Source organism: Nymphaea colorata, chromosome 4 (genome assembly GCF_008831285.2).
Source record: "Nymphaea colorata isolate Beijing-Zhang1983 chromosome 4, ASM883128v2, whole genome shotgun sequence".
NCBI classification, from domain to species: domain Eukaryota; kingdom Viridiplantae; phylum Streptophyta; class Magnoliopsida; order Nymphaeales; family Nymphaeaceae; genus Nymphaea; species Nymphaea colorata.
The window spans coordinates 22232015-22259980 of record NC_045141.1 but is presented as its reverse complement, the minus strand read 5'-3'; the positions used below and the strand labels follow the sequence as shown (position 1 = coordinate 22259980).

The following is a 27966-nucleotide window of genomic DNA, read 5'->3' as shown; positions in this document are numbered from 1 at the left end:
CTACTAGGGGCAGAGGTAGGTGCAGTAGCGGAGCTATATAGGCCACACCAGTAACAATTATTTTATTTTATTTTATTTGTATGTGGACGTCTTACAATCATTTACTTATTTATATCTGTTGTGCCCCATAAAATTTCTACAACTGTGCTCCTTACCCAAAAATTTATGGTTCCGCCACTGTACAGATGCGGCCATTGTGTGGGTAATTGCCTACAAAGAAAATGCTTACTTTTATATGGAAACTGGAAACTTCAAGGTAACTTTTCTCATTTACGTAATGGTGCTCCTTAAAAATTTAAAATTTCATAACGAGTGCCCTTTAGCCAGAAAACCAAGATTAACCCGGGCTCAATTGATTAGAGTGAGAAATAAGTTACTTTATGGGCTCATGAAACATCCTCATGTTGGAAACTTTTGCATGTTTAAATGATCACCGGATGATTGGACTTTACAAAGACCAGCAGACTTAAGTTGCTCTCATTTCAAGCATTTCCCTTTCTGTCTTCTAACTTAAACAATCTCTGCAAACTCCGCCCCACATCATCAATTTACTAAACTAGCAAGCTTTTGCATCCGGCAAGCGACAAACTCGGAAAATGTGAGCAGGAAACTGAAGTGGAAGCTGTGCTCTCAGTTCCACATATGTGACACCAAACACTTCGCAGCCGTACAGGATCTTGTAAGAAAACCCTCGTTCCCGATCCCCAATGCGAAGGAAAACTCATTAACGTGATTCCCGAAGCATTTTCATTATTACCAGAAAATGAGTTATCTAACATGGACTTCAAGTCAGTATCTGTTTTTCAGATGTTTGCAGGAACTTCTGAGAAGCAACAGTGAAGTGAGAGACACATGTACCGAAAGAGGTAACATGTCAGCTTGAAATTCAAATATAACAACCTAACCTTCTTTTGGTTCATTAACCACTGGTGTGCCATAAAGAGGAGCTCCATTCCCTGCGCATACAGTGGCTCACTAAATCTCACTGTGGTCTACTTTGTTCTCCGAGAGCACCACTCTCTGTGAATCATTTTTTTAAAGGCTTTCACTTTCCATCTGATCACAAGAGGGAGAAGAAGGTCTGGGTTTTCCTTTCAAACTCGATCGAACAGAAGGTGAGGCGGGTGGGTCATCCAGTGCAGTTAGGACTATCAGAGTTTACAGACCAGTATATCCTGGCTTCTGTGCTCCCTCCTGCACTTTGTCGTCAACTAGAGGCATTCTTTAAACCACCACAGACTTCTAGGGAAATTATTAATATATGATTCAAGGAAGTCAAAAGGAATTTCTTGGAAAAAGGAGTAAATGTGCATTAAACAAGAGCTAAATCTAAGGTAAGAAGAAGCAAAGGACTCTTATAGACCTTCATAACACGCTTCTCTGTATGCTTGTTTTGCTTTCAACGAGGGCACATCTTCACATGCTGTCAGAATGCGTCGTGTAGATAATTTGTTTTTTAGATGCCATTCATTCGTTTCCCATTCTTTTTCTTTTGTGGTGTCTGGAAAATATGTGCTCTGTCCTTCCTCCCAAGTTTTATCACTTCATGAGATTGACTAGTCTAGGGTTTTGAGATGTTCAAAGAACAAAAATGTCCCCCTATCTCTCTGTCTCTCCATCTTTCTCTCAGTTCTTTGGATAGTTTGAAATGGCTTTTCTATCTTTTACCTGACGCACTATAAAGTTTTGCATAAACGAAATTACTTAACAAGTGAGGGAGCTAGTTTGACCTGTCCCTCTTGCCATCACAGTTCGAGCAGTGTAAAAAGCTCTGACACAACCTTTTAAAGCTTAAATCTCAGAAAAGTTTACCTGGGTGAGTTTGAAGAAGCCTGCAAATGAAGTATAGTAAAGTTGGAAAACGTATAACCATAACCAGGCCATCTGCTACCCACAGCTGCTTGCAGTAACTCTATTCCTTTGGTTTTCAGTGGCAAGATTCCTCAAACAGAAACAGGCTTCTTTTTACTCGATAAATCAGGGTCCCAATACTTTAGCTTGAATTCACCACCTTGATCTTCCAAAGCTGAGCATATTGTTGGATCTTAAGCAGCGGAACGGCTTCTGTGAAGTAGGTCCACCACCAGCAGCATCTCAAATGCAAGACCTGTGAGCAAGAGAGAAAGAAAGAAACAAGGTTTGCTTCTAAGAGACGCGCAGTTGATTTCTCAACCAACGTTTTTTAGATGAATAGAGGCTGGGCTTTACAGACCGCCTCTTAGGATTTCCTTAAATCCCAACTACTATTATGGCATGAAGACTTATGGTAAAAATTAAAACGAAAACTTTAATATTTGATTTATTTCCTGTTTTAATTTTATAACTGCAAAAAGAAAGGGATCAAGCTCAAGGCCACTACCCAACACATATGGGAGAGTAGGTTTACTCCTTCATCCCTCTCCTTCTCCCTCTCCTTCTCTCTTGGGCACATCTCAAATTAGATCTTACTGCATTTGCCAATCAGGAACAACGCAACGAGAGGAACACACGTTCCTACATGATGTGACCTGCTATTTATTTGCATGTCCAAGAAGATAAGCGTCCCGTCTCATGCCTCGGGCCCTTTACTGTAACACTGGAAAGCAGCACATTGCGCCAACATTCTACAGTAAAATCGTGAACGCCATTAATTCTTTTCACCTTTCTAACTAGAAAATTGTAAAGATTATGATCAATTTATAAAGATGAACCCGGTGTTGAATATCACTTACATTTGAAGATTAATAACTTAAGGTCAGGATCTTGACTTTTCCTTCAAATTAATTTCACAGTAAATGGAAAGGATATAAAAAGTGATCAGTGCTACAGCTAGTAAGTAAGAAGCGGGAAAGAAGAGGGCGATCCAAGGGGGAAGTCCTGACACTGGAGAGAGTTCCATGGCTTTTGACAGAGGGTTACATGTAGAATTTAGTAATATTTAGCCTAACACCCCCTTTGATGAGGGAGGATGGGATGGCATACTTTATTGGCCTGTGGTAGGGGAAGGCAATTCTGACTGTCGGTTCCTAGATGCACCCAAAACCCAAAAGAATCCCTTTACCAATGCACAATGGTAGTGAAGGCATTAAAAGCAAAAGATTTTTCTATTAAAATACAGACGTTTGGATATCTCTTTTAAGAAAGACTAGCAAGATCCTTCCCTCTAGGCACCCCCACATGTTTCTAGGCAACACTGGCAATGTTGAGAGAGAATGACAAATGTGTCCTTTGACCTCCATCTCTCTAGATGCTATTGTGTACAGGAGTTTTTTTCCAACCGAAACAATGATTATGGCCTCTACAAATTTCCCCATACTTTGTAAGTGTCCTTTGTTTCCGATGTTGGACTCTGGAGTTTGGTAAAATTTGTCGCCAATGGAAATATGTTTTTGTTCTTTCTTTTTTTTTTTCCTTTGACAGTTTTCAGATGGAAAATATCTTTGGCATTCGGTGCTATCTGATTGGCAGATGATCATTTCCCAGATCTCACAGTAATGCTGCAGAGAAAGAAATAGACAGAGAAATGTGTCCCACCACCTGAAATAAAATTCTTCACACATTTGTGCGTCTAGAATGTTAGTCAGGATATTATTTCTACATCTTAGGGTTTGGCAGAAAACCAAACATGAAAAATCATTGATGAAATGAAGAACTGAAGATTTCCTGTCATTTTAACCATAAAAGAACAAAGGGACATAAAAAATTCTGTCTAAGAAGAGAAGAGGTTATTTTGATAATCTTTTTCCTGGGAAGAACAATAGCTTGCGGTTGGTTGCTGTTCACTGGTTGAGTCAAACCCACAAAGTTAAAAAGGCAATACAGCTTTCCATTCAGCCACAGAGAGAGAGAGAGGTTTCCTCTTGTCTGAAATACAAAGAAGAGGGGGATATTTCTCCATTTCTTTATACTTTTTTCTTCCTTTTATTTTCCGTCTACAGCCACACGTACTCCTATGGGATGCCACATTTTCCCATCAACATGAATAATTCATGTTCTGGTTGATAACCTTTTTCTTTTTTCCCTTTCCCTGTGCCTTACAGAGAGATCCTTTCTACATCTCTCCGCTGTAGCCGCCGTAAGTGTCATTTTCTTCTATATACTCTTACACCAACTAAGGTGCTCAAGGAATTCAAAAAATTCTCTCTCTCTTTCTCTCTCTCCTCTTCCACCCCCCCCCCCCCCCCCCCCCACCCCCCTCTCTCTCTCTCTCTGATCTCTGTATGTAAAGCGAGAAAAAAAATTTCCTGGAAACCACTTCAACCATCAGTCCGTCACCGGAAAGCCTACCGTCCACAGGCAGAGCAACCAGCACCTGCTGGTTCTATCTCCCTTTGCTCTCATCAATGGAGCTCTCCCACCCACCACCACCTGATTTGTCCCTCCAGATTAGCCCTCCTGAACCCAAAACCGCCTCCACATGGAGGAATGTTTCAAACCCAGATGCTCAGGTGGGCTTCTGGTACCAGTCACTCGACCCCAATCGGCTTAACCCCATCAAACCAGAAGCCTTCTTCGACCTCTCCCTCGCCTGCCCCACGCTTCCGGAATCCGGCGCCATCCCGGCGAGAGTTTTCAATGATTCCATGGAGCCCAGGGCTTATCATCACTACTCCGGCCATCACTACGTTCACGACTATAGGTTCAGGCCTATAAGAGGTGTGCCCATCTACAATCCGCCCTCCTTTCCCTTCCTCCCCTCCGAGAGCTTCAATCCGACCATCCTGTCGGATTCCTCCACTCCTCCGTATCCATGTCCGGCCGTTGGGACGTTCAGATCGAGGATCGCGGCGAGGTTCCCGGTGAAGCGCAGCCTGCGAGCGCCGCGGATGCGGTGGACGAGCTCGCTCCACGCCCGTTTCGTCCACGCCGTGGAGCTCCTGGGAGGCCATGAGAGTAAGCCAGCCACCGACCTCTCGTTCTGCGGCTATTATCTTGATAGTCATCTGCAGCTTAGGAGGACTCCCGTTTCTTGGCGAGCAACAACAGCCGATGACGCAGTTGGTGTCCAACGGTTTATTTTCCTGCACAGATGATACATAGAGACCTAATTGTGATCGAGAATCCTTGTTGCTATCTGTTGGTGTCTGATCAGCTTTCTTTCTTCATTATATCTAAGCTGTGGATCAAAGTTATTCGTTTTCTTCTTCTAAAATAATTTACTTTCTTTGTTTCTAAAGGAGCAACACCAAAATCTGTTCTCGAGCTCATGGATGTGAAGGATCTCACTCTAGCACATGTGAAAAGCCATTTGCAGGTATCTCACTCTTGCTTGAGCTTCTGGTCCGTGGCTACTGGTACGGTTCTAGCTGCACCGCCATAAAAAAAAGAAAAAACAAAAACTCATGGTTACTCAGTTTTGAGCTGAAAAACATCAAACGGTAGACTGTTAAAAGAGTTGTCTGCTTCCCATAAAACAAAGTAGAGATTCTAAAGCTACGAACATGAAGATTTCAGCATTATTTGTTTTCTGCATCTCAAAACCACCTAGAAGCACGGGGATCTTTTGTGTTCTCACTGGGCTTCAGATTTAGGGACACGAGAAAGAAGCCCCAGGAGAAGGATGGCAAGAGAACAGATACTGAGATGGCTCTGATCCAAGAGAAACTGAGCAGTCTGAGTCTGAGAAGTGAATGGTCCAAAATGTGAACGGTTTTCTAGGAGTGTAACAGTTTCAATCATAAAAATATAATCAAGACATGATTAAAAAGGAAACGAAATTTTCTTGTTTACTTTTGGGAAGAGAAAAAGTTGGCCATCATTGCACAATGATATATTCCTTCATGCTGACCAGATGTAAACTCATGGTTAACTGAAAGCGAACCACACCGATCGCTCGTGAGCAATTTCTGTTTTCCTTTTTCTCTTTCTTGTTCTTAGGAATGTTTCTTAATAAATATTTGATTTGCAGCTCTTGTGGATCTGAGAAATGCTCTCTCGCTCTCGCTCTCGCTCTCTCTGTCTCTCTCTCTCTCACTCTCTATTAAACTAATATTATCGGAATTGGGGTTCTTTTCCTGCAGATGTATAGAACAGTCAAGACTACTGACAAGCCTGCTGTATCGTCAGGCAAGACTTTCTGCATTCTCACATATCGAATTCTTCCTTTAGTTTCTTCTTTTTATTTTTGTCATCTTTTGGGGTGTTCTCCGTAGTGTACATTGCGGTAAATGTGCATGAGAAAGGATCGATGGTAGTCATTTTTTTATTCTTGGTTCAGGACAACAGGAAGGATTTGAAACAGGCCATGGTGGTGAGATCTGTGATGAGCTTCCACCAGGAAACGCGGCGTCAACGGCAGATTACATGAGTTCTAGCACAGCACAGGATCCCCATTTTCTGCATCAAAGTTTATGGAGCAACTCTTCTAGGTGAAACTTCTTCACTCGCTGCTCCATTTCCTTTTCTGATTTTTTAGTACTTAAAAAACTAGACAGAACAAGCCATCCTGCAGAAGATGAGAGAAAGGAAGACGAGTAGACGACCATCCTCTTGTTCTACAAAGGTTCTTAAAGAGATAGAAGAAGTTAGTACAAAATAGAACGATGAAAGTTTCCAACCGACTGATTCGTTTCATTGCTTCTTGGTTGGGATATTTGACGTTGATGTATTCTGCATATTGGTTTATTTAGAGAGTTTTTTTTTTTTTCTAGCATTCATCGCAGAAAAGTTTCGGTTCAGTTCACGGCTGCCTTTTCCTTTTCTCTTATGAAAAATAACAATTTACACAAGAAAAAAAAAAACGTAATGAAACACACTAGAAAGGCCTGCAAAGAGATTTAATCACTTCGCAAGAGTGCGTAAGAGCTTCTGTTGTCTTCATGAGTGCAAATGATGACAGGCTCATATTTTTTTCGATATAAACAAATGAATAAAGTTCTCATGAAGAATTTATTATCATTCAAGAGATGTGCCTTATCCTGGCCTCCTCTCGTATTGTGGCCTAGTTTCTTTCCGTAGCATGACTGTAGAATAAATAGGACTGCATGGTGGCGCTAAAATAGGCAAAAGAAAGACCCGAATCGACAAAAGTTTTTGTTTATTAAGCCAATGCTCGTATGGGGAGCACAGGCAGTGATGATGACCAAAAAAGCAAGAATCAAAGAGTCTTGTCTTATCAAGCTTTGGTTCTTTGTGTCCTAGATCGTGGCAGCATTGAAATAAGTAAAGGAGGGGACAAATCAGTCATTTCTGGATTCAAGATCAACAAGGTGAGATCTATCCCAGAATGGGAAAAATTTCTGTTTATAAAGAACTGCTTTCAAGGAGATGATAAAAAGGGAAGACACAGCATCCAAAAGAGCCACGAAAGCTCTTGACTGTGGAAGCTAAAGAGCAAGAGCTTCATACAGCTTCCATGCAATTTCCTGTAATGAACTGATATGAGACTACGGAGACCATCACATGGGGCCCTTTTTGTTAAGTTCACTCGGTGCATGATCAAAGCTCAAATCAATTTAACAGTAAAAGCCATTGCTTTAATTTCTCTTTTGCAGCATCCCTTTTGCTTTGACTGATGGCATCATTCTTTCCCTCTCTTGAATGCTTGTTTGCAGTAGGGGAGCTTGGGTGCACGGTGCAGGTTCAGTGGATTCTCAGTCTAGCATGCCTCCTTTAAAGGTACAAGATTTCTTCCAACCAAACTATTCGAGCGAAAGCACGAGTCTAGAGACCAACACCCAGAAAATTTGAAAATGGCGAAGTACCTTTTTATTTAGAATCGGGAGCAGTACGTTTAATATTCTTCATATAGGTCCAACTTTGAATATGGAGCTGTAACTTTGTTACTGAAATTAATATGCATCTTCACAGGAAAAAAGCAGCAGTCCGGAGAGCTCTACCACTATCTCTGGAGCAAACAACAAAAGCCCCAATCTAGAGTTTACTTTGGGAAGACCTGACTGATTCGTTTGGAAAATGTTCATTGATTTCTATGGTTTCTCTATAAGGAAATGAGAGGGAGAGAAGCAAGGTCCAGCACAACAGAGAAACGAACAAGAAAAGTCATGAAGAGGGGAGAGAGAGAGAAAGAGAGATGGTTTGCTAATGCTAATGATGGGTTGAGGTTTATGTATGTGCATGCCCATTTGAAACTTAATGGGCATAAAAACAAGAAACAAAAAAAAAAAGGTTTGTGCTTTGATTTTGTGAGAATTTCCATGCAAGCATCGAATGGAACGTGCATGAGATATAAAGAAAAGGAAGAAAGACAAAGGAAAGATCAGATCAAACCGTCCCTTCATGATAAAGCGCCTCAAAGTAAGTTCCATCTTTTCTCTTGGTAATTGTAATCTTTTCAGACAGCTGCAGCAGCTTTACCATTGATAAATAATTATCGGGTATCTTGATTTTAATTCCCTTGCTAATCATGTTCCCATCTTTATATACATATCTATCTGTAGAGAGTGTGTGCGTGTAAGAAAAGAACTTGCACGAAAAAGAACGGTGCCTGACGAGCGAGCTGATTGATTTGTGTGTGTTTTTTCTCCTGTAAAGAAAGAGAAAAAGCTGGGGAAAAGCCTGGTTGATTCATGGTCTCTGTTGTTCAGCATTAATCACTCTCAAGTTTATGCTTATCGTCTCTTCTCGTTCCTCATTCATCGTTTCAGAAGGCGTTCATGCGTCCTACATCTTTCTTCTTATCCATCGGAGCAGAAGCTTCGACCGTACCAGGGCATGACCGCGCTGCTTGGACTTTACGAGCACAGAAATCATGCATTGAAAGCATTTGCCGTATGTCGTCCTTATAGATGTTTGCTTTTTGGCTGTCATTGGAGAGATACAGGTGATCTACACCTCTCTATGGATTTAATGATTTCATTATTTTAGACTTTCCTATCTTTTTTTAATCATTATGATTTTTTTTGTTGACATGTGAATATTAAGTTTGTAAGACCCACAATTTTTTTTAAGTTTCCTTAAAACATTTGGAACGTAAATTGGGAAAGAATCAAATAAAAGATCAAATGATTCCTAATGATATTTCAAACTGTTAAGTTTATCATTTAAAGATAAGGATAAAGTTGTAACTGCAAAGGGGAAAACCATTCTTTTACTGCACCATTAGAGGAGTACGTCCAACAAAGAGATTGAGAGAGTTTAAGACAAAGAAGGAGAAAGTGAGGAAGAGACCTTTGTTTCTGCGATTGGTGGCTGCTGGGAAGGAACCGAAAGCACAAGAAGGCTGTGGTTGGAAGTTTATCTCGGATTGATAGGTATGATAATTTTCAGTCATGATTGTAGCATGAAGCCCGTATATTTTCAGTTCTTATAGATACGTACGTATGCATGTGAATCTATGTATCTATACCCCTAAAAAGAAATAGACGTGTGATGCGTTCTATTTTGGAACGATATTTGGTGCTCTTCGTCCTAGTATCTTTGATTTTCTAGATTTAAAGCAAGCTGGATACTGATTTGAGGTGTGAGGCGTGTTCGTCCATGATGGGTAGTGAAATTCTTTGGTGTTTATGTTAAGTTGTTCCTCCTCGTTTTCTTTATTTATTCCATCGGTGAGAAACCAGTCTAGAATCAACACTAAAACAGAGCATGCATATATTAGATTAGGGTTGCATTATAACATTTCAAACAAAATACAAAAAAAAAAAAAGGAATGCAACACCTTGTCGACAGAGGGCATGGGCTGCTCTGCTCGACTTAGGGTAAAACCCAAGAGAGTAAGGAAATACAGAAGGTTTTAACGAACTAGTAGAGGCAATCGCCCGCCCGATTGGAAACCAGTCGTCTTCCTCATGCAGGTAGCAGAGAGGCGACTTGGGTAAGGAAAGAACCCGACCTTGAGTGTACATATTTCCCCTGTCACACCTCTTCATCCGCCGGTTCCTCCCTATTGCAGCGAGATGGAGACAGAGAAGGATGCCATTGAAGCTCTGGGTTTGGGAGGTCGTCGTTCTCACTGTGACAGTGTTGAGAAAGGGGGCAGAGAGGGAACAGCGGCAGCTGAAGGTGCCAAGCGGCAGGTGGCGCGGCGGCGTGGAACCGAACTCCGGACCTCGCAGGAGAAGGAGAGATCGCTCTCTCTGGTTTCTGTTCTGGAAACCGGTGGAAGCTCCACCGTCGGTCGAATGAGAAGAAGAAGGAGGCGCTCTAGTGAGGGGAGAGAAAACCAAGCGGAGAAATGAAAGAAAAACGAGGTTTGATGTTAAATCAAGGTTGAATCATTTTAGAATTGGTCCACTTTATTAGAGAAATTCTCAAAAAAGGTGTTATAGTTTTTAAAAATTCATGCCACAGCATTTTTGCTGAAAACTTTTTCATAAAGAGGCTTGCGAAAGTAAATTTCAGCAAAAGTGGGAGATTTCATACGAAATTACGAATTAGTACCTCCTAGTTCTTAGAAATTGCCAAATGAGGGTTTTTGATATTTGTTTGTAATTTTAATGGAAAACGTAATGTTATGCACTATTGCTCTTTGTTACCCTTAGTTTTATTTAAAGTTTGAGAAAAAGGCTTTGGAAATCTCTTGTTTCTATACAATTATTACAATATTATTATTTGAGATTTTTTAATGTCATATACTTTGTATTGATGCATGTCTTTTCGACTTTGCCTTGTTGACACTAAATTAAGTTAGAAAATGACTTATTGCTTTTGTTTGGGGAAACCGAGCCTGAGGGCGCTTTCTGTGAGAGGTAATAGACAATGTCTAGTGATGAGAAACCATCACATTTGAAATTCGAAGGCGAAACGAGGACTTTGTGTAATCGTACATGCAATGCGAGCTTGTGTTTTACCCAGTATTTGGTCTCGTCCCGAGAGGTAGTGGTGCACCTGAGCTCACTATTGACGCACACTCCTCTGTATGCACTAGAGGGCCCAGAGGATATTGTGCAGCACAAGGGCCCAGGATTTTGCTGTTTTTGTTGGAGAGCAAGGCGTCTCTTGGTCCCTTACCCCGGGTTCCTAAAGAGATTCTGCTGCTGCAACGGCAATCTTGGATATCCCAAAAGGCTTCACTGCAGGTTACCATCGATCTGTTGGATCGCCTGGTGAAGATATGTTCTGTTCTACCCGTGAGTGGCCACAGAGATTTCTGTTGTTGCTCGGCACGATGACCATGACATTGTCAGAGAACCACAGTTGGAAGTCTACGAAATTTTGGAGGTTTTGTACACCTCGTTTCTATTAATGAATAGTAACTGTAATATGTATTAAGATTTGAAGACATTTGTTTTACAAAATCAAATATTACTTTGTTGGGTCATGTTTCATTCATGGCTGAATTTTTTCATACTCGAAGGAATTCTTACCATTTTTTCGATCTTTACAGGTAGTTCTTGATAGATTTTGGCTCTTGGAGTGACGACCTCAGTCTTGTGAGGGATGAACATTGCCAATCTGGACATTGCGTCAGTTTTGGAATTTGTGGTTAATTTAGTTGTATGGGTCCAAGTGTTTTATGGTTGAAATAAATCAAACCCTTTTAATATAGTATCGATATCTTCTCTTGGCTGTGTTCTAGATAACTTCGTTGGGCTGTGCAGCTAATAGAAACATGCAAGGGAACCCAAGAAACTAGTACAATTTGGGGGCACCCTGCAAGTAGACAACTGATTATGAGTTTTTACCCCATTTTGGGCATTTGCTGGATCGAAGCTCTTGTTTTAGTAAGTTTTTGAACTTCATGAGGCTTTCATTAAACTTTATGCTACTAAGGAGGTAACTATGATTATGGCAGGCTAAACCAACATTACATGGCAAAGGAAAAGAGAAAGAGGAGGGGTTATTTTTTTGAAACATGATCTCTGCATGCATGGAAGTTATTTAGAACTACTTTCAGTTATGAAATTTTGCAATCCGTCCATCTCATTTGACCATTATGTAGTCATGTCATAGGACGCGTTTGCTTACTGGTGAGAACCTGTCTTAGACAATAAAATTAGGCCAGCTTGTCTCATTTTCAGAAAACAAAATCAAACACAGTTTGCATACACGTATCCCAGGTCTCTGCTTAATGCTTTAGCGTCCATCTAAAGCGTTTGTCTTAGAAAATAGCTTCCCTTTTTGTCGTAGGCCCCTCTATTCGCCTTCCTTGGCGAGACACTTTCTTCTTCTTCCTCTTCTTCCTTCTCAGTTTTTCCTTCTGCTTCATCACTGCCAACAGGGATTGCTCCTTCTGAGGCTACCGATTGCCTCCTCTTGACTTCCGTTGTCAAACGCTTTCCTCCTCATTTCAGCCATCTGCCGCTCTCAGCTGCAAATATGCTTTGTTTTTTCTTCTTTTTAATCTTCTTCATCAACTGCACATGATCTTACAAGTAAATTTCTGCTTTTACCTCTTCTTCTTCTCCTATAAGCACAAATAATGTTTGGGTTTTTTCAACAAGTCAAAAACCATCGATCGGCTCCATCTTGTTATGGTACATTAAGTGTTCTTCTTCGTCAAATAATCACTGCAGCTTTTGTTGTATTTAAGTCAATACGGCCATGGATGACCTTTGAGTTAAGGCATACTGCTTCATCAAAGGCTTCTACAGAGTTATATGAAAGCAGGTGGGGGAGCCATGGATGAACGAAAGCATATGGGTGGTGGTTAGTTGACACTCTTAGATAGGTATTTCTATTGGTTACATTTTAGTTTGTAGTAAGTTTGGCGTATCCATTAATGTAGCCAAGGAACATATTTATGATCTGCATATTTCAATGTGGCCCAAGGCTTGAGTGGACCGTATATATTGGACCAAATATTTGTGTGAGTCTGAACACAGGGGCCACGAAATTGCGCCTCAATGATTTGTTGAGATCTCCATTGTTTGAGAGATAATGAACAGTTTCAAAAAAAAAAATTATGTTCACTTGATTCAAGGCTTGGAAGAAAGGGTTTCATTGGCTGCTGTGTCTACAAAATACTTCACCTAATAAAAGATATTATCAAGTTGGAAAAACATAAAAAAACTTGTCTTAAATAAATAAGAATATAGTGTAATTGGGCAGCAATGTGGCTTACATTCAATGTGTCCAAGGTTCGAATCCCATTGTAGCTATACTGCTTTTGTATGTTACTTCTTTGAATTGCAAATGGTGGTAAGTAGAATGTTTAAGTTGAAAAAAGTACTTTATGTCTTTAAGTTTATCAAGCCTTCAAAGGAAGTCAAACCTTGGAAACATAAACATATATGACCTTCTTAAGGGTAGACATTGAAAAAACAGATTATCTAAATAAATAAATATTTTATGAATATATCAGTAACACATTTTTCATGGCAGCACTTTGGTCATGATGTTAATAATTCATGCCCTAATTTCCTTTTTTTTTTCAGCATAATGTTCGAGACATTGTGTCCACTTCAAACAAACACGGTGGCCAAAAATAAATGGCCTCAAACCTCACGTCTTGCCAAGTCACTGTTTCAAACATGTCATTGGAGCGACACAGTCTCTTGATCCGGTGTGGTTCCTTCCAGTTAAAAGTTAATAAATAAATAAAACAAAATAAAGAAAAAGGAAAGGCAAGAAGCCACATGGGATTTTCTCATGAAGCAAAAATAAGTTAGGAATGTCTTAAGGTAGGGATTGGACTCTGGACTTTTAGTTGGAGGTACGGACCCCTAAACCTTCCTCTTCCACCGGCCTATGTGGGCAACTGTCCCCACGGACCCACATTCTTTTTTTTTTTAATGTCCAGCACAAATAAAGAAGCCAAAGCACTCGTACCAAATCCCAGAACTTATTTAATATCAAGTTCTGGTAAAATCTATTATTGTTTCTATTTTTCAAATAAATAAATAGCATATAATCAATTAAAATAGAGAACCTTTGAAATACTAAAAAATTTAATAACAAATAATGCGTGGCATTCTCATATGTGCGCATGAATCAAGCTAGTATGCTACGGTTTTTGATTTGATCAGAATTAGGGGTGGAGCCAGGAAGCCAGGAGGGCCGCATGGACTCTAGTCCCACTTCAAATTTTTTAAAAAAAAATAAGTCTAAATTTTAGAAAATTTTACTTGTCACATATAAAAATTTTGAAAAATTATATTTTGTCTCATGTCAAAATTTAGAAACTTTAATTCGGTCCCTTTTATAAAAAATTTCTAGCTCCGCCCTTGATGAGGCCAATTCAACCTAACTAAAGGTTTCATTTAGACAAATAAATTTGTTGGTTGCATTTACAATTAATTTAGCCGAATCTTTGAATGGGCTGTCGTAAATTAATTTAGCCGAATCTTTGAATGGGCTGTCAAAATCTCATTTTATATCATCGGGATTAAGAGACAAGAAAGGACACCGGTTTGCGTGAAGATTTGTAACTCGGGGTCATTTGACAGTCGGTAAATAAATTTACTTTTTTGTATTAAGTTTAAGGAACGCTTGAATTATTGCCTTATTAACATGCTTAATCTTTAATGACATTAACAAAATAACTCACTGTCAAACACACGAAAAAACAAATTTCCAGAGTGTTTGGATGACGTGCTGAAACCAGGGTTTGGGAGATAAAACCTGGTTTTACCCTAAAATAGGGTCTTGTCAAAACTTGGCTTGAAAAATCGGCCTTCCTTTAAGTTTTTCAGGCAAAACTAATTTTTGCCTCTAAACCAATTTTACAAAAGTAGTTTTCTAACCAGGTGTTCAAAAAAATGGATTTCACAAAACCAAGCCTTTGGTGGGTATTATCTAAACACCCCCGTCAAGTCATCAAACCCCATTGAAACTCGTCGACTGATGATTACTTGCACGTCAACTACGGACGAAAGTTACGGGTATATTTATAACGCTTGAAGAAGTAGGTCCATTGTTAAGGTGAAATTCACAAAATAGAAAGTTAATTTTCCGACGAATGGCTCTTTTCTTTTTTTTGCCCTTTTCCGGTCGCGAAATATTTGTCCCTGCCGGTGGATGGAGCACAAAAATAGATCCAATTAAATGGGGAAAGAAGCCGTTCACGGGTAGTTGAATCGAGTGGACCAGCTGTGCGCTCCACGGAACCAAATCCGGCCGTCCCAAATGCATGATTAACGGCTGACAACGACGCTCGTCGTCACCGGCAAACGGTGGAACATTAGAGTCCTCGTCAAAATTACAACATTTCAGCTAATAACGTGGATCTTTCTAAAGGGCTGTCATATTATTTTGTTTTTAGCATCTTAAATTAAAATGACATATAACAGTTATACTTCAACTTTCAGTATACACGCAGCTCCGCCGTCCAGCCGCTGCACCACACGGAAAGAGGACGGTGGCCCACACAGCCAGCTGTCATATCCCCCGCTACCGCCACGTAAATAAACATGGAAAAAGAGGTGAGTCTACATGGATCCGACACAAAATAACCACTTCAATTTGTTCTTGTTTGAAAATTTTATACATGTGAGTGGTGCAAAGAACAACTGTAGAAGTATAATGTGTTTCCATTAGTTTCGTTTGAGATCATCTCAAATCATGAGGCCAATATTTTACAGTGGACTTGACAACATGTGTCCTGCACACCACTGAACACAAATCTGTTTGTGTAAATAAAAAAAGAACTATATCACGAATCAGAACTCCTTTTTTCCATGTAGAAAGTTGCGGGCTGATCCTTCTGCTCATCAGTTCGTCACGCCCTCTAGTTACGATGCTCCTCCTTGCTAGTTAGATGCTTCCATCCACGAGAATGTAGCAGGTTGGCTGTGACAATAAAGAGAAAATAAGTTGACTTATCGCCAAGTGTTGCACTTACTTGAAGAGCTCTGTCCAGCAGTCACTAGATTGAACATCGAAATTGAGTTCTCCCCAGGAGTCGAAATTTGTCATCGTTGTCGTTATTGCAGTTGAGGGATTGGTGGACATTTCAGATGGGTTCAACTGGTCTTTGGTTTGGTTGGGATTGGCATAAGCAGGTGGGGATGAAGCCAGAGTGTCTAGCGAAAGAATATATCCGTTCCCATTGTCAATATACACATGATTCTGCTGGTAGGCACATGGAATTTCTGCGTTTTTCAGATTACAGAAACTTGGGTTCACTTGGATCAGCACCATGGGGAGATCAGCATAGGACTGGAGGTTTTCGAGTTGGTAGTTCTGCAGATTGGTGGCTGCTCATTGAATCCGAGGGGCAGGGGAACGGGATTTGGCATTGATCACGGCCTGAAGGAGGTTTTGCAGGTAGTAAATTCCGGCGAGTTGCGCCGCGTTTGTCTGTAACCTGAGACTCTAATCAAGTGAAGGCAAACTTGTTAGCATGCTTAGGTCTAGTCTTGGCTTGTGGGTAACTGGGTCGATCCCCATCCGGATGAGTTTCTTCTTCAGGTGGGTGTTCCAGTGATTCTTGATTTCGTTGTCCGTCCACCCTGGTAAGTGCGTCGCAATTGTAGACCACCTAGACAACACAGAAAGGGAACAAGTTTTTCCGGCGATCACAAAGTGAAACTGAATTATTTCTCGTAACATGCATACTGTTCTCGTAAACAGGTAAAAATTAAGCTTAAAAGTTGCTCATAGAAGTAATTACTTGTTCCCCAGGACAGAATGAAGATGCAAAATGGTCTGCTCCTCATCAAACGTAAAATTTCCCCTCTTGATGTCCGGCCTCAAGTAGTTGCTCCATCTAAGCCTGCAAGTCTTCCCGCACCGGTTGAGCCCGGCAAGCTTCGGGAGAGCCCTCCAACTTCCATGGCCGTGCTTTTGGATGTAGTCCACAAGCTTCTGGTCTTCCTCAGGGGTCCATGGTCCTTTCTTGAGTCCATTTTCATCACAGCATGGAGATCTCCCCATGTTACCTGCAAACAGAAAGACCAAGAAAAGAAAGCCAAAGTATGATCTCCCTTAACTTTCGATGGTGGTGATGAAGAACGTTACCTACTAGCCAAGATAGACTAAGATGAAGCTCTGCTTCAGAACACGAAAAACGAGTTGTGCTCTTCCATTAGATGAAGATATATATATACACAGAGACTTCCAAGTTGTGGAAGAAGTTGACGTGCACTGTAAGCCTTTTTTTTTGTTTTTGTTTTTGTTAGTGTAGTTTAAAAACGTATATTAAAAAACAAAATATCAGTATAGAATTGGTCGTTCAAGTTTTCGGTATAAGTAAACTCTTCTTTCTATTCCTATTTGGATCCATTGCAGATAAGTTTAATTTACTAATGTTGAGAACTTAACTCAATATAAATATGTATTTAATGGTTGAAACAAAACTGGAAAAAAAAAGACATAAAGGGAAAAATAAATTAAGTGCTCTTCTTTCCCTAGATGTAGGCCTTTGGTGGCAAGAAAATTTTATTTATGTTTTCTTTCTTCGAACATGTTTCTTTTCGTTTTATATTAACATTAGCTAGCTTATATTCTTTACACCAAAAAAATCGGTGGTTTAGAATTTCGATAAATATCTGGGCCCAAAAAGCAATATGAAACTTAGTGAAAAAAAAGTGTCAAGCTTTGATATATTTATTTAAAAGTGCCTAATCTAATGGTTGAAATTTACAAATAACCGCTTAAGATTATAAAATAATTTGAAACACACTCCTTATCAATGAAAAGCATTAAGATATATTTTAAAAAAAAAGCATTTACCCCGAATAAAAACTACCTTTGAGAGAAAAAAAATTTCAATGTCAGAACATTTTTGAGCTGGTTTCAATGCAGTTCCGCCTTTCTTTTTAAAGTGATTGTAGAGACCAAAAAACAAAGATGTTAGAGCGAGATAAAAGGTGAAATTAAGTAAAAATCGATCGGTCTAAGATTTTTTTTTTCTTTTAACAAATCTCTTCCATTAACGGTACAACAGCCTTTTTACTATAAATTGGTGTTTTTGGTACATTAAGCATATGTTCTGTGAATTATTTTATAAAATCAACCAATTATTGATGTTCAAATGTTAGGAGGGAAACTCTGGAGTTTTGGGATTCCATCTATGACCGTGGAATGCATAAACTGTTTGACGATGGGTGGCAACATTGTCGCTTGTAGACATGTGTTTCGTGTATTATACCGTCACAGGTGTAATGTGACAATAAACACGGTTATTTGTAATTTTCTTAAAATATATAAAAAAACACTATTTAACCATAAAACCTGCTATTTGCTAAGTATTCCTGTAAATTCAAGCTTGCCATGAACATATGTGTAGGAAATGCGCCAGTAAATTTTAGTTAGCCCCATGTTAGGTCTATACCAAAATCATAGTCGCAAATTTTAACAATCATAAAACCATTTAAATGAATTTGATTCACAATTAAATATCTCAGTACTAATTTAAGAAAAGTATCCAATCTGTATTCATTAGTGAGGACTTTCTGAAACAAGAAACTTTTGTTCGACGGATATTCAAGCCGGTCGGCTTGAATGGTTTTTTTTGTGAGGTTTGGCGCGGTAGATCAACCAATCTTTGCTTTCAATATAAAAAGTTGTATGCAAATGTGTCAATGAGTTCTAAGTTGCAACTGCATGCACCATTAAAAGTGTGCATTTTGAGCAAGACAAGAGAATCAAAGTCTGATGTAACCTTAAAAACTTGTCCTTGTATGGGTTGAATATCCGTCGAACATCACACTTTTAATGGTGCATGGACAAGTTTCTAAGGTTACATCAGACTTTTAAAAATTTCTGATATTCAAACAGACAAATTGGTTGCAGGTAGACTACGTGTTTAATGTATGTATGACATTAAGAGAATGTATTCGTAGAAGCATCTTCAAGATGTCAGTTAATAAATGGAACACTTATTAAAATATCAACACCAGATTGACTTCATGGATGAATGGCATTGCAGCCACTAGCTCAGGTTTTGAGCACCTTATATAATTTTTAAGTCATTACATGTAATTTTGAATTTTTTTCAATGTAGCTTTTGTTGGACTTTTGATATTCAATAACTTTTCTTGGTGATATATTATGAAGGACTGAATGTTCAACCCAACAATTTGCAATCGTTGTGATCTAAGAATAGGTTTGATAAAAAAAAAAAAGCATCATATTTCTTCTTAAAATATGTATTCCAGCTCACATAGTTATTCCACTGCCTCAACAAGAGCTCAAACCCCTAGCCGCACTCAAACAACAAACTTGCCTACTTTCTCAAGTACCTTAAGAAATACCTTAAAAGTGGGCATGCACTTCCAACAGCCATATCTGGGTTGGTACGTCGTCCATGAAGACACAAACACCATAAGTGCACATGCGTCTGCCTTTCTTTTCCCTTTCACTTTTTCTACTTTCCCTAGACAACTTTTTCGCTGCAAATCTTGTTCTTGGAAAAATAGTGGCGAGGAAAATCTCGCGACATGTTTAAAAAGCTAAGCTTTTCTTGGACAACTAATCTCGCAAAGTCGTACAAGTAATGTCTCCGTAAAATGTGGTGCAGGAAGCTCAAACGAAAAAAGGATGCTTTATTACAGGAAGATCGTGTCAAACACCGAGCATCTTTAAGACGGGTGGTGTTTACGAAATACCAGAAAATAAAACCCCAAAATCCGAGTGTAAGATGTCGATAAATTGAAAATATCGTCAGTGTTCGCAACTATACGGCAATTTTTACTACGTTATGAATGATGACGGGTGATTACGTCATCATGCTATGCAAGCAAATGCGTTGCAATATTTCCGGAAGAGCCTTCAAGAAATGTATTATTTCCACTTGGTGTCAACCCAGATATGGCTGTTGATGTTCATGGTAATTACCATTCCATAGTTGTCGCCTTGGCATATCAAATACAGCAAGTGGTGGAAGACCATGCAAAAATCAGAGAGAGAATCTCAAGAAGAAACTGCCGAAGAGACAAATAAAGGCGTTAGATGAAACTGCCTAAGTTTTGCTCAACTATATATATCAATAAACAACTTTTTCATCTGCCCGCACAGAGAGTCGAGAGATTTCTGGATGTAGGCTGACTTTAGCCCAACCACTTTAGCAGTCTGAGAATTCTTTTCCCTTTTAAGTTTGTTCCTGTACTTTTCCGCTAATCGAGGACAAAGGGTGTGTGACAGGACATGAAGAAATTCTCGACAAAGGGTTATGATTCCAGAACCAACCTTGCTTTATTGCCTTTTATCTCTAAACTAAATGCATCCGTCGACCTTAATCCAGTGCGTGGTACTGAAATTCATTATATAGTTGTCTGGCAATAAATGCCTCCTCTTATTTTTAAGGACTATTATAACACCATCATTTAAGTCACAAGATTTAAGTCACAAGATGTTCGACGGATATTCAACCCGTACAAGGACAAGTGTTTAAGGTTACATCAGACTTTGATTCTCTTGTCTTGCTCAAAATGCACACTTTTAATGGTGCATGCAGTTGCAACTTAGAACTCATTATCAGAAATTTTTAAAAGTCTGATGTAACCTTAGAAACTTGTCCATGCACCATTAAAAGTGTGATGTTCGACGGATATTCAACCCGTACAAGGACAAGTTTTTAAGGTTACATCAGACTTTGATTCTCTTGTCTTGCTCAAAATGCACACTTTTAATGGTGCATGCAGTTGCAACTTAGAACTCATTGACACATTTACATACAACTTTTTATATTGAAAGCAAAGATTGGTTGATCTACCGCGCCAAACCTCACAAAAAAAACCATTCAAGCCGACCGGCTTGAATATCCGTCGAACAAAAGATTACCTGCATAGCAAAATGTACGTTTATATTTTACCTTCCCTTATGAAATATAGTTGTATATTTTTCATGCCCTTACTAAAGAAAAGAAAAAATTAATATGAAGAGTATGAAGCAACAGACTTTGGATCAAGTCTCCGCAACCTTGTTATGTGCGTGCCATATAATGGTGATGAATATGAATATGGTGATCACTTGTGGAACAATTTTGAAGTGAATGGAGGGAGGGATCATACTCTGGCCTTGTTGTCGAGGTTAATAAACAGAATGGGCATGTTAAGGCCCTTCAGAGCAGTATAACCACCCATAATGAGTGATAGTGACAAGTGTTAGAACTATATATACTCATTGTAATCTGTAAAGAAGTATAATGAGAAAATAGAGCAAGGCTGCGTGATTCTCTTATCGTGGATGTAGGATTGACAAATCCGAACCACGTAAATATGTGTGCATTGTCTTCCTTTTAATCTCCCTCTCAAAAGTTATCATGGTATCAGAGCTATGATCTTAAGAGACATTGTGATGATAAGGTGCTGAGGGACAAGCCGACATTTTACAAGTGTCGCAGCTACTGTCACAGGAGGTAACCTTGCACAAGAACACATATACTCATTAAACGTGCATGGTTTTTCACCATGGAAGGCCACCATGAGCCTTGGTTACACAATGCATAGAAGGAGCTTAAATAATTGAAGTTCCCACAATCTTCGCAACAATAAACATGAAAACCTAAATCTGATTTTTGTAGAGAGATTTTTTTTCCTTTATCATTAATTTTGATTGATTTGCTGAGATTTTTTCTTTGAATTTCTATAGAACGGTTGCCTTTCAACATTATCATTAACACTATAATCTTGGTGACAATAAACATGAGAAACTAAATTGGAAACTAAATTGGAAACTAAATCTAATTTTAGTGGAAAAATTTTCTTTTTTCTTTATCATTAATTTTGATGGATCTTGCAGGGATTCTTTCTTTAAATCTCTCTAAAATAGTTGTCTTTCAATCTTATCATTGACAGAATGAGACAAGGGTGGCGAATGAGTAAACATGACAACATATAAGGAACTTGCTATGGTATGCAAGGAGGAGGTTGATTATGGAGCTGCTCTTGGCACAACAGTTAAAGCAAGTGCTACTTACAGACCCTATTTGCTTCCTTGATGCTATTCTTTCTTCACCTTCTATATGGACTAAAATCCTGTAGATATGATCTCTACAATTGTTTATTGAGCAAATTGTCCTAGATTGTCTTGGAGTGAATAGATGGTTTGTAAGAATTTCAAAATCAAGGACCACATCGCACTGAATTTACTATCTTAAAAAAAATCAAGATGTTAAGATAAAACACTTCAGAGTGGCCTCCTTGTAAGAATACTATGCTAAATGGATATGTGAGGTCAAGTAGCTAACGAACAACTTTCCGCTAGATGATAAATTACTGAAAACCTGGTTAACTTTCATCTTCATTTATGCAAATACATGCTTGTATGCACTGTGTGGTAAAAATATGACATAACTATGCATGTAAGTATGCAGTATGCTTGTGTATGCACAACACTACATGGTAGGCAGATAGACTAGGTATCATGCACAAATAGTGAATATTACAAGTTAGAACCTTTGTTATTATTTGTCTTTAGTTTCATGGTTTCCTAAGTTCAACAAAGAATATACTTTTTTCATGTGACTGCAATGTGCAAAAAGGATTTGGAGTAAGAAAAAACAATGACACAAAATTTGTTGACTTTAAAAAATCATCAATAAGAGATTTTTGGTCTTCATTTACAATGAGTGCACATTTACATACACACACATGTACATACACATTGGATGTGAAAAATATGCTCTAGTATCAAGACGCTCCAAAGCGGCTAATTAGTTACGGCTTTTAGTAACAAAATGCTTAACGACACACAAAAATAAGTAGCTATTAGCCTATATGTATATCAAGAGGGCATTTTTGGGAGCACGTGACTGGCCCGGGAGAAAATGCAGGAAGGAAAAATAAAACGAAACAAACAACATAAAAAATGAAGATGAAGCAATAAAGAAAAGAAAAGCAAAACTATATTGAGATGCGAATGGATACAATATATTGAAATAGAAGATGAAGCTAAATCAAGACAGGAGTGATCGGCAATCGAACGGAAGCCAAGAAAACTCTACAATACAGAAGGAGCCCTCCTTTCCCTTCCTCCCCTCCGAGAGGAGTGATCGCCCTCCTTTCCCTTCCGCCCCTCCGGGAGCTTCAATGCCACCATCCTGTCGGATTCCTCCACTCCTCCGTATCCATGTCCGGCCGTTGGTACGTTCAGATCGAGGATCGGGGTGAGGTTCCCGGTGAAGCGCAGCCTGCGAGCGCCACGGATGCGGTGGACGAGCTCGCTCCACGCCCGTTTCGTTCACGCCGTGGAGCTCCTAGGAGGCCATGAGAATAAGCCAGCCACCGACCTCTCGTTCTGCGGCTATTATATTGATAGTTATCTGCAGCTTAAGAGGACTCCCGTTTCTTGGCGAGCAGCAACGGCCGATGACGCAGTTGGTGTCCAACGGTATATTTTCCTGCACAGATGATACATAGAGACCTTATTGTGATCGAGAATCCTTGTTGTTATCTGTTGGTGTCTGATCAGCTTTCTTTCTTCATTATATCTAAGCTGTGGATCAAAGTTATTCGTTTTCTTCTTCTAAAATAATTTACTTTCTTTGTTTCGAAAGGAGCAACACCAAAATCTGTTCTCGAGCTCATGGATGTGAAGGATCTCACTCTAGCACATGTGAAAAGCCATTTGCAGGTATCTCACTCTTGCTTAAGCTTGTGGTTGAGCTTTCCCGTGGCTACTGGTACGGTTCTAGCTGCACCGCCATTTAAAAAAAAAAAAAAAAACTCATGGTTACTCAGTTTTGAGCTGAAAAACATCAAACGGTGGACTGTTAAAAGAGTTGTCTGCTTCCCATAAAACAAAAGTAGAGATTCTAAAGCTACGAACATGAAGATTTCAGCATTATTTGTTTCTGCATCTCAAAACCACCTAGAAGCACGGGGATGTTTTGTGTTCTCAGCTTCAGATTTAGGGACACGAGAAAGAAGCCCCAGGAGAAGGATGGCAAGAGAACAGATACTGAGATGGCTTTGATCCGAAAGAAACTGAGCAGTCTGAGTCTGAGAAGTGAAAGGTCCAAAATGTGAACGGTTTTCTAGGAGTGTAACAGTTTCAATCATAAAAATATAATGAAGACATAATTAAAAAGGAAACGAAATTTTCTTGTTTGCTTTTGGGAAGAGAAAAAGTTGGCCATCATTGCACAATGATATATTCCTTCATATGCTGACCAGATATAAACCCATGGTTAACTGAAAGCGAACCACACCGATCGCTCGTGATCAATTTCTGTTTTCCTTTTCTCTTTCATGTTCTTCGGAATGTTTAAATATTTGATTTGCAGCTCTTGTGGATCTGATAAATGCACTCTCTCTCTCTCTCTCTCTCTCTCTCTCTCTCTCTATATATATATATATATATATATATATTTATATATATATTAAACTAATATTATTGGAATTGGGTTCTTTTCCTGCAGATGTATCAAACAGTCAAGACTACTGACAAGCCTGCCGTATCGTCAGGCAAGACTTTCTGCATTTCTCACATGTGGAATTCTTCCTTTAGTTTCTTCTTTTTTTTTGTCATCTTTTGGGGTGTTCTGCGTAGTGTACATTGTGGTAAATGTGCACGAGAAAGGATCGATGGTGGTCATTTTTTATTCTTGGTTCAGGACAACAGGAAGGATTTGAAACAGGCCATGGTGGTGAGATCTGTGATGAGCTTCCACCGGGAAACGCGGCGTCAACGGCAGATTACATGAGTTCTAGCACAGCACAGGATCCCCATTTTCTGCATCAAAGTTTATGGAGCAACTCTTCTAGATGAAACTCCTTCACTCGCTGCCCCATTTCTTTTTCTGATCAGTACTTAAAAAACTAGACAGAACAAGCCATCCTGCAGAAGACGAGTAGACGACCATCCTCTTGTTGCACAAAGGTTCTTAAAGAGATAGAAGAAATTAGTACAAAATAGAACGATGAAAGTTTCCAACCGATTGATTCGTTTCATTCCTTCTTGGTTGGGATCTTTGACGTTGATGTATTCTGCATATTGGTTTATTTAGAGAGCTTTTTTTTTCTAGCATTCATCGCAGAAAAGTTTCGGTTGAGTTCACGGCTGCCTTTTCCTTTTCCCTTATGAAAAATAACAATTTACACAAGCAAAAACAAAAACAAAACGTAATGAAACACACTAGAAAGGCCTGCAAAGAGATTTAATCACTTCGGAAGTTTCGGAAGAGTGCGTAAGAGCTTCTGTTGTCTTCATGAGTGCAGATGATGACAGGCTCATATTTTTTCGATATAAACAAATGAATAAAGTTCTCATCAAGAATTTATTATTTTTCAAGCTTAGGCCATTCAAGAGATGTGCCTTATCCTGGCCTCCTCTCGTATTGTGGCCTAGTTTCTTTCCGCAGCATGACTGTAGAATAAATAGGACTGCATGGTGGCGCTAAAATAGGCAAAAGAAAGACCCGAATCGACAAAAGTTTTTGTTTATTAAGCCAATGCTCGTATGGGGAGCACAGGCTGTGATGATAACCAAAAAAGCAAGAATCAAAGAGTCTTGTCTTATCAAGCTTTGGTTCTTTGTGTCCTAGATCATGGCAGCATTCAAATAAGTAATGGAGGGGGACAAATCAGTCATTTCTGGATTCTAGATCAACAAGGTGAGATCTATCCCAGAATGGGAAAATTTCTGTTTATAAAGAACTGCTTTCAAGGAGATTATAAAAAGAGAAGACGCAGCATCCAAAAGGGCCACGAAATCTCTGGCTGTGGAAGCTAAAGAGCAAGAGCTTCATACAGCTTCCATGCAACTTCCTGTAATGAACTGATATGAGACTACGGAGACCATCACATGGGGCCCTTTTTGTTAATTTCACTCGGTGCATGATCAAAGCTCAAATCAGTTTAACAGTAAGAGCGATTGCTTTAATTTCTCTTTTGCAGCATCCCTTTTGCTTTGACTGATGGCATCATTCTTTCCCTCTCTTGAATGCTTGTTTGCAGTAGGGGAGCTTGGGTGCACTGTGCTGGTTCAGTGGATTCTCAGTCTAGCATGCCTCCTTTGAAGGTACAAGATTTCTCCCAACCAAACTATTCGAGGGAAAGCATGAGTCTAGAGACCAACACCCGGAAAAATTGAAAATGGCGAAGTACCTTTCTTATTTAGAATCCGGAGCAGTACGTTTAATATTCTTCATATAGGTCCAAATTTGAATATGGAGCAGTAACTTTGTTACTGAAATTAATATGCATCTTCACAGGAAAAAAGAAGCTGTCCGGAGAGCTCTACCACTATCTCTGGAGCAAACAACAAAAGCCCCAATCTAGAGTTTACTTTGGGAAGACCTGACTGATTCGTTTGGAAAATGTTCATTGATTTCTATGGTTTCTCTATAAGGAAATGAAAGGGAGAGAAGCAAGGTCCAGCACAACAGAGAAAAGAACAAGTCATGAAGAGGGGAGAGAGAGAGAAAGAGAGATGGTTGCTAATGCTAATGATGGGTTGAGGTTTATGTATGTGCATGCCCATTTGAAACTTAATGGGCATAAAAACAAGAAACAAAAAAAAAGGTTTGTGCTTTGATTTTGTGAGACTTTAGTGTTCCTTTCCATGCAAGCTTCGAATGGAACGTGCATGAGATATAAAGGAAGAAAGACAAACGAAAGATCAGATCAAACCGTCCCTTCATGATAAAGCGCCTCAAAGCAAGTTCCTTCTTTTCTCTTGGTAATTGTAATCTTTTCAGACAGCTGGAGCAGCTTTACCATTGATAAATAATTATCGGGTATCTTTATTTTAATTCCCTTGCTAATCATGTTCCCATCTTTATATACATATCTATCTGTAGAGTGTGTGTGTGTAAGAAAAGAACTTGCACGAAAAAGAATGGTGCCTGACGAGCGAGCTGATTGATTTGTGTGTGTTTTTTCTCCTGTAAAGAAAGAGAAAAAGCTGGGGAAAAGCCTGGTTGATTCATGGTCTCTGTTGTTCAGCATTAATCACTCTCAAGTTTATGCTTGTCGTCTCTTCTCGTTCCTCATTCATCGTTTCAGAAGGCGTTCATGCGTCCTACATCTTTCTTCTTATCCATCGGAGCAGAAGCTTCGACCGTACCAGGGCATGACCGCGCTGCAAGGACTTTACGAGCACCACTGCTATGAAAGAAGAAATCATGCATTGAAAGCATTTGCCGTATGTCGTCCTTGTAGATGTTTGCTTTTTGGCTCTCATTCGAGAGATACAGGTGATCTACACCTCTCTATGGATTTAATGATTTCATTATTTTAGCCTTTCCTATCTTTTTTTAATCATTATGATTATTTTTTTTTGACATGAGACATTGTCACAAAAAACGGCGTTATATTGAAAAAAACGTGTATTATACGCTAAAAACGCTTCAGCCGAAAAAAACGGGAATAAAACGCGTCTTTTTAAAAAAAACGGTAAATTTTAAAAAATGCGTATAAAACGCGTCTCACGTTTTCCTTTAACGGTCCAAGAATGAAAATGGCACAGTTGTAATATTGTATAAAACATTTGTTTTTTTTCAAACTTGTTCGACCTTTTAGTGGCAATAGAGTATTTTCACATAGCAAAAGAGGGCTTAGGGTTAAAAACGTGAAATCGACGAGTTTTCTTCGTGAGTCTTCGACGTTCTGAGTTCTTCTTTCGTCGTTCTTCGTGAGTCTTCTCTTCGACCATTCGAGACAGAGAGGCGTTCGAGATTATTCTGAAGAATCTGAACTCTAAAGAGCAGGGCATTCTCGGCTGGTTTCGTCTGGTCGTCTTCTTCTCGTTTTCATCCGGCTGAAGAGGAGGGCATTCGAGATTCGACTTCCTTTGTCTCCATCTCGTTTTCATTCGGTTGAAGTCTCTTTTTCATTCGAACGGTGACAGGTTCTCTTTCCATGTTTGATTTAGCTGTTTTGGTTTGTTTTTTTCTCTTTTTAAGACTTTAAGTTATTTCCCCTCCATTTTTCTTGTTGCCGTATGCATCAATGCATGTTGCTTATCTAGTCATTTTGTTAGTTATGCATTTGTTAGTTATGCCTATGCATTTGTTAGACTGTTAGTTTTCATTATCTAATTTTAATTTGTTGCTTATCTAGTCAATTTCTCTGTTTTTTTTTTAATTTCTCATTTACTTTCTTTTTATATAATTATCAGGATTTTTTATTTATTTTTGAAAAATTGACCGTCTTTTTCCCGTTTTATTTCCGAGATATATAACTTTGCCGTATTATACCCGTTTTTTTCTTCGCCGTATAATACCCGTACCCGTTTAATGTGACAATGACATGAGAATAT

At 39.2% G+C, this 27966-nt stretch overlaps 2 protein-coding genes across 7 annotated transcripts in view; one reads left to right on the top strand and one right to left on the bottom strand.

Moving 5' to 3' along the window:
- The first annotated feature begins 4173 nt into the window (after nt 1-4173).
- The window catches only part of LOC116253370 (probable transcription factor KAN2), a 55225-nt gene continuing 31432 nt past the window's right edge, over nt 4174-27966 (top strand). The window contains exons 1-8 of one of the 6 annotated variants that reach the window (XM_050077673.1): nt 4174-4872; nt 5157-5233; nt 6000-6045; nt 6197-6347; nt 7533-7596; nt 7789-8235; nt 8586-9191; nt 11267-12687. In XM_050077673.1, the coding sequence (XP_049933630.1) occupies nt 4323-4872; nt 5157-5233; nt 6000-6045; nt 6197-6347; nt 7533-7596; nt 7789-7881 (981 nt within the window). In that variant the 5' untranslated portion in view covers nt 4174-4322 and the 3' untranslated portion in view covers nt 7882-8235; nt 8586-9191; nt 11267-12687. Of the gene's footprint in view, nt 4873-5156; nt 5234-5999; nt 6046-6196; nt 6348-7119; nt 7469-7532; nt 7597-7788; nt 8236-8585; nt 11239-11266; nt 12688-27966 lie in introns of those variants that run through there. The other 5 variants (XM_050077674.1, XM_050077675.1, XM_050077672.1 and 2 more) reach the window with 5 other exon arrangements.
- Nucleotides 16021-16695, bottom strand: LOC116253251 (transcription factor MYB93-like). The gene is given in 2 exon segments (XM_031628015.1): nt 16021-16300; nt 16433-16695. Coding segments are annotated over 2 exon segments (543 nt in total).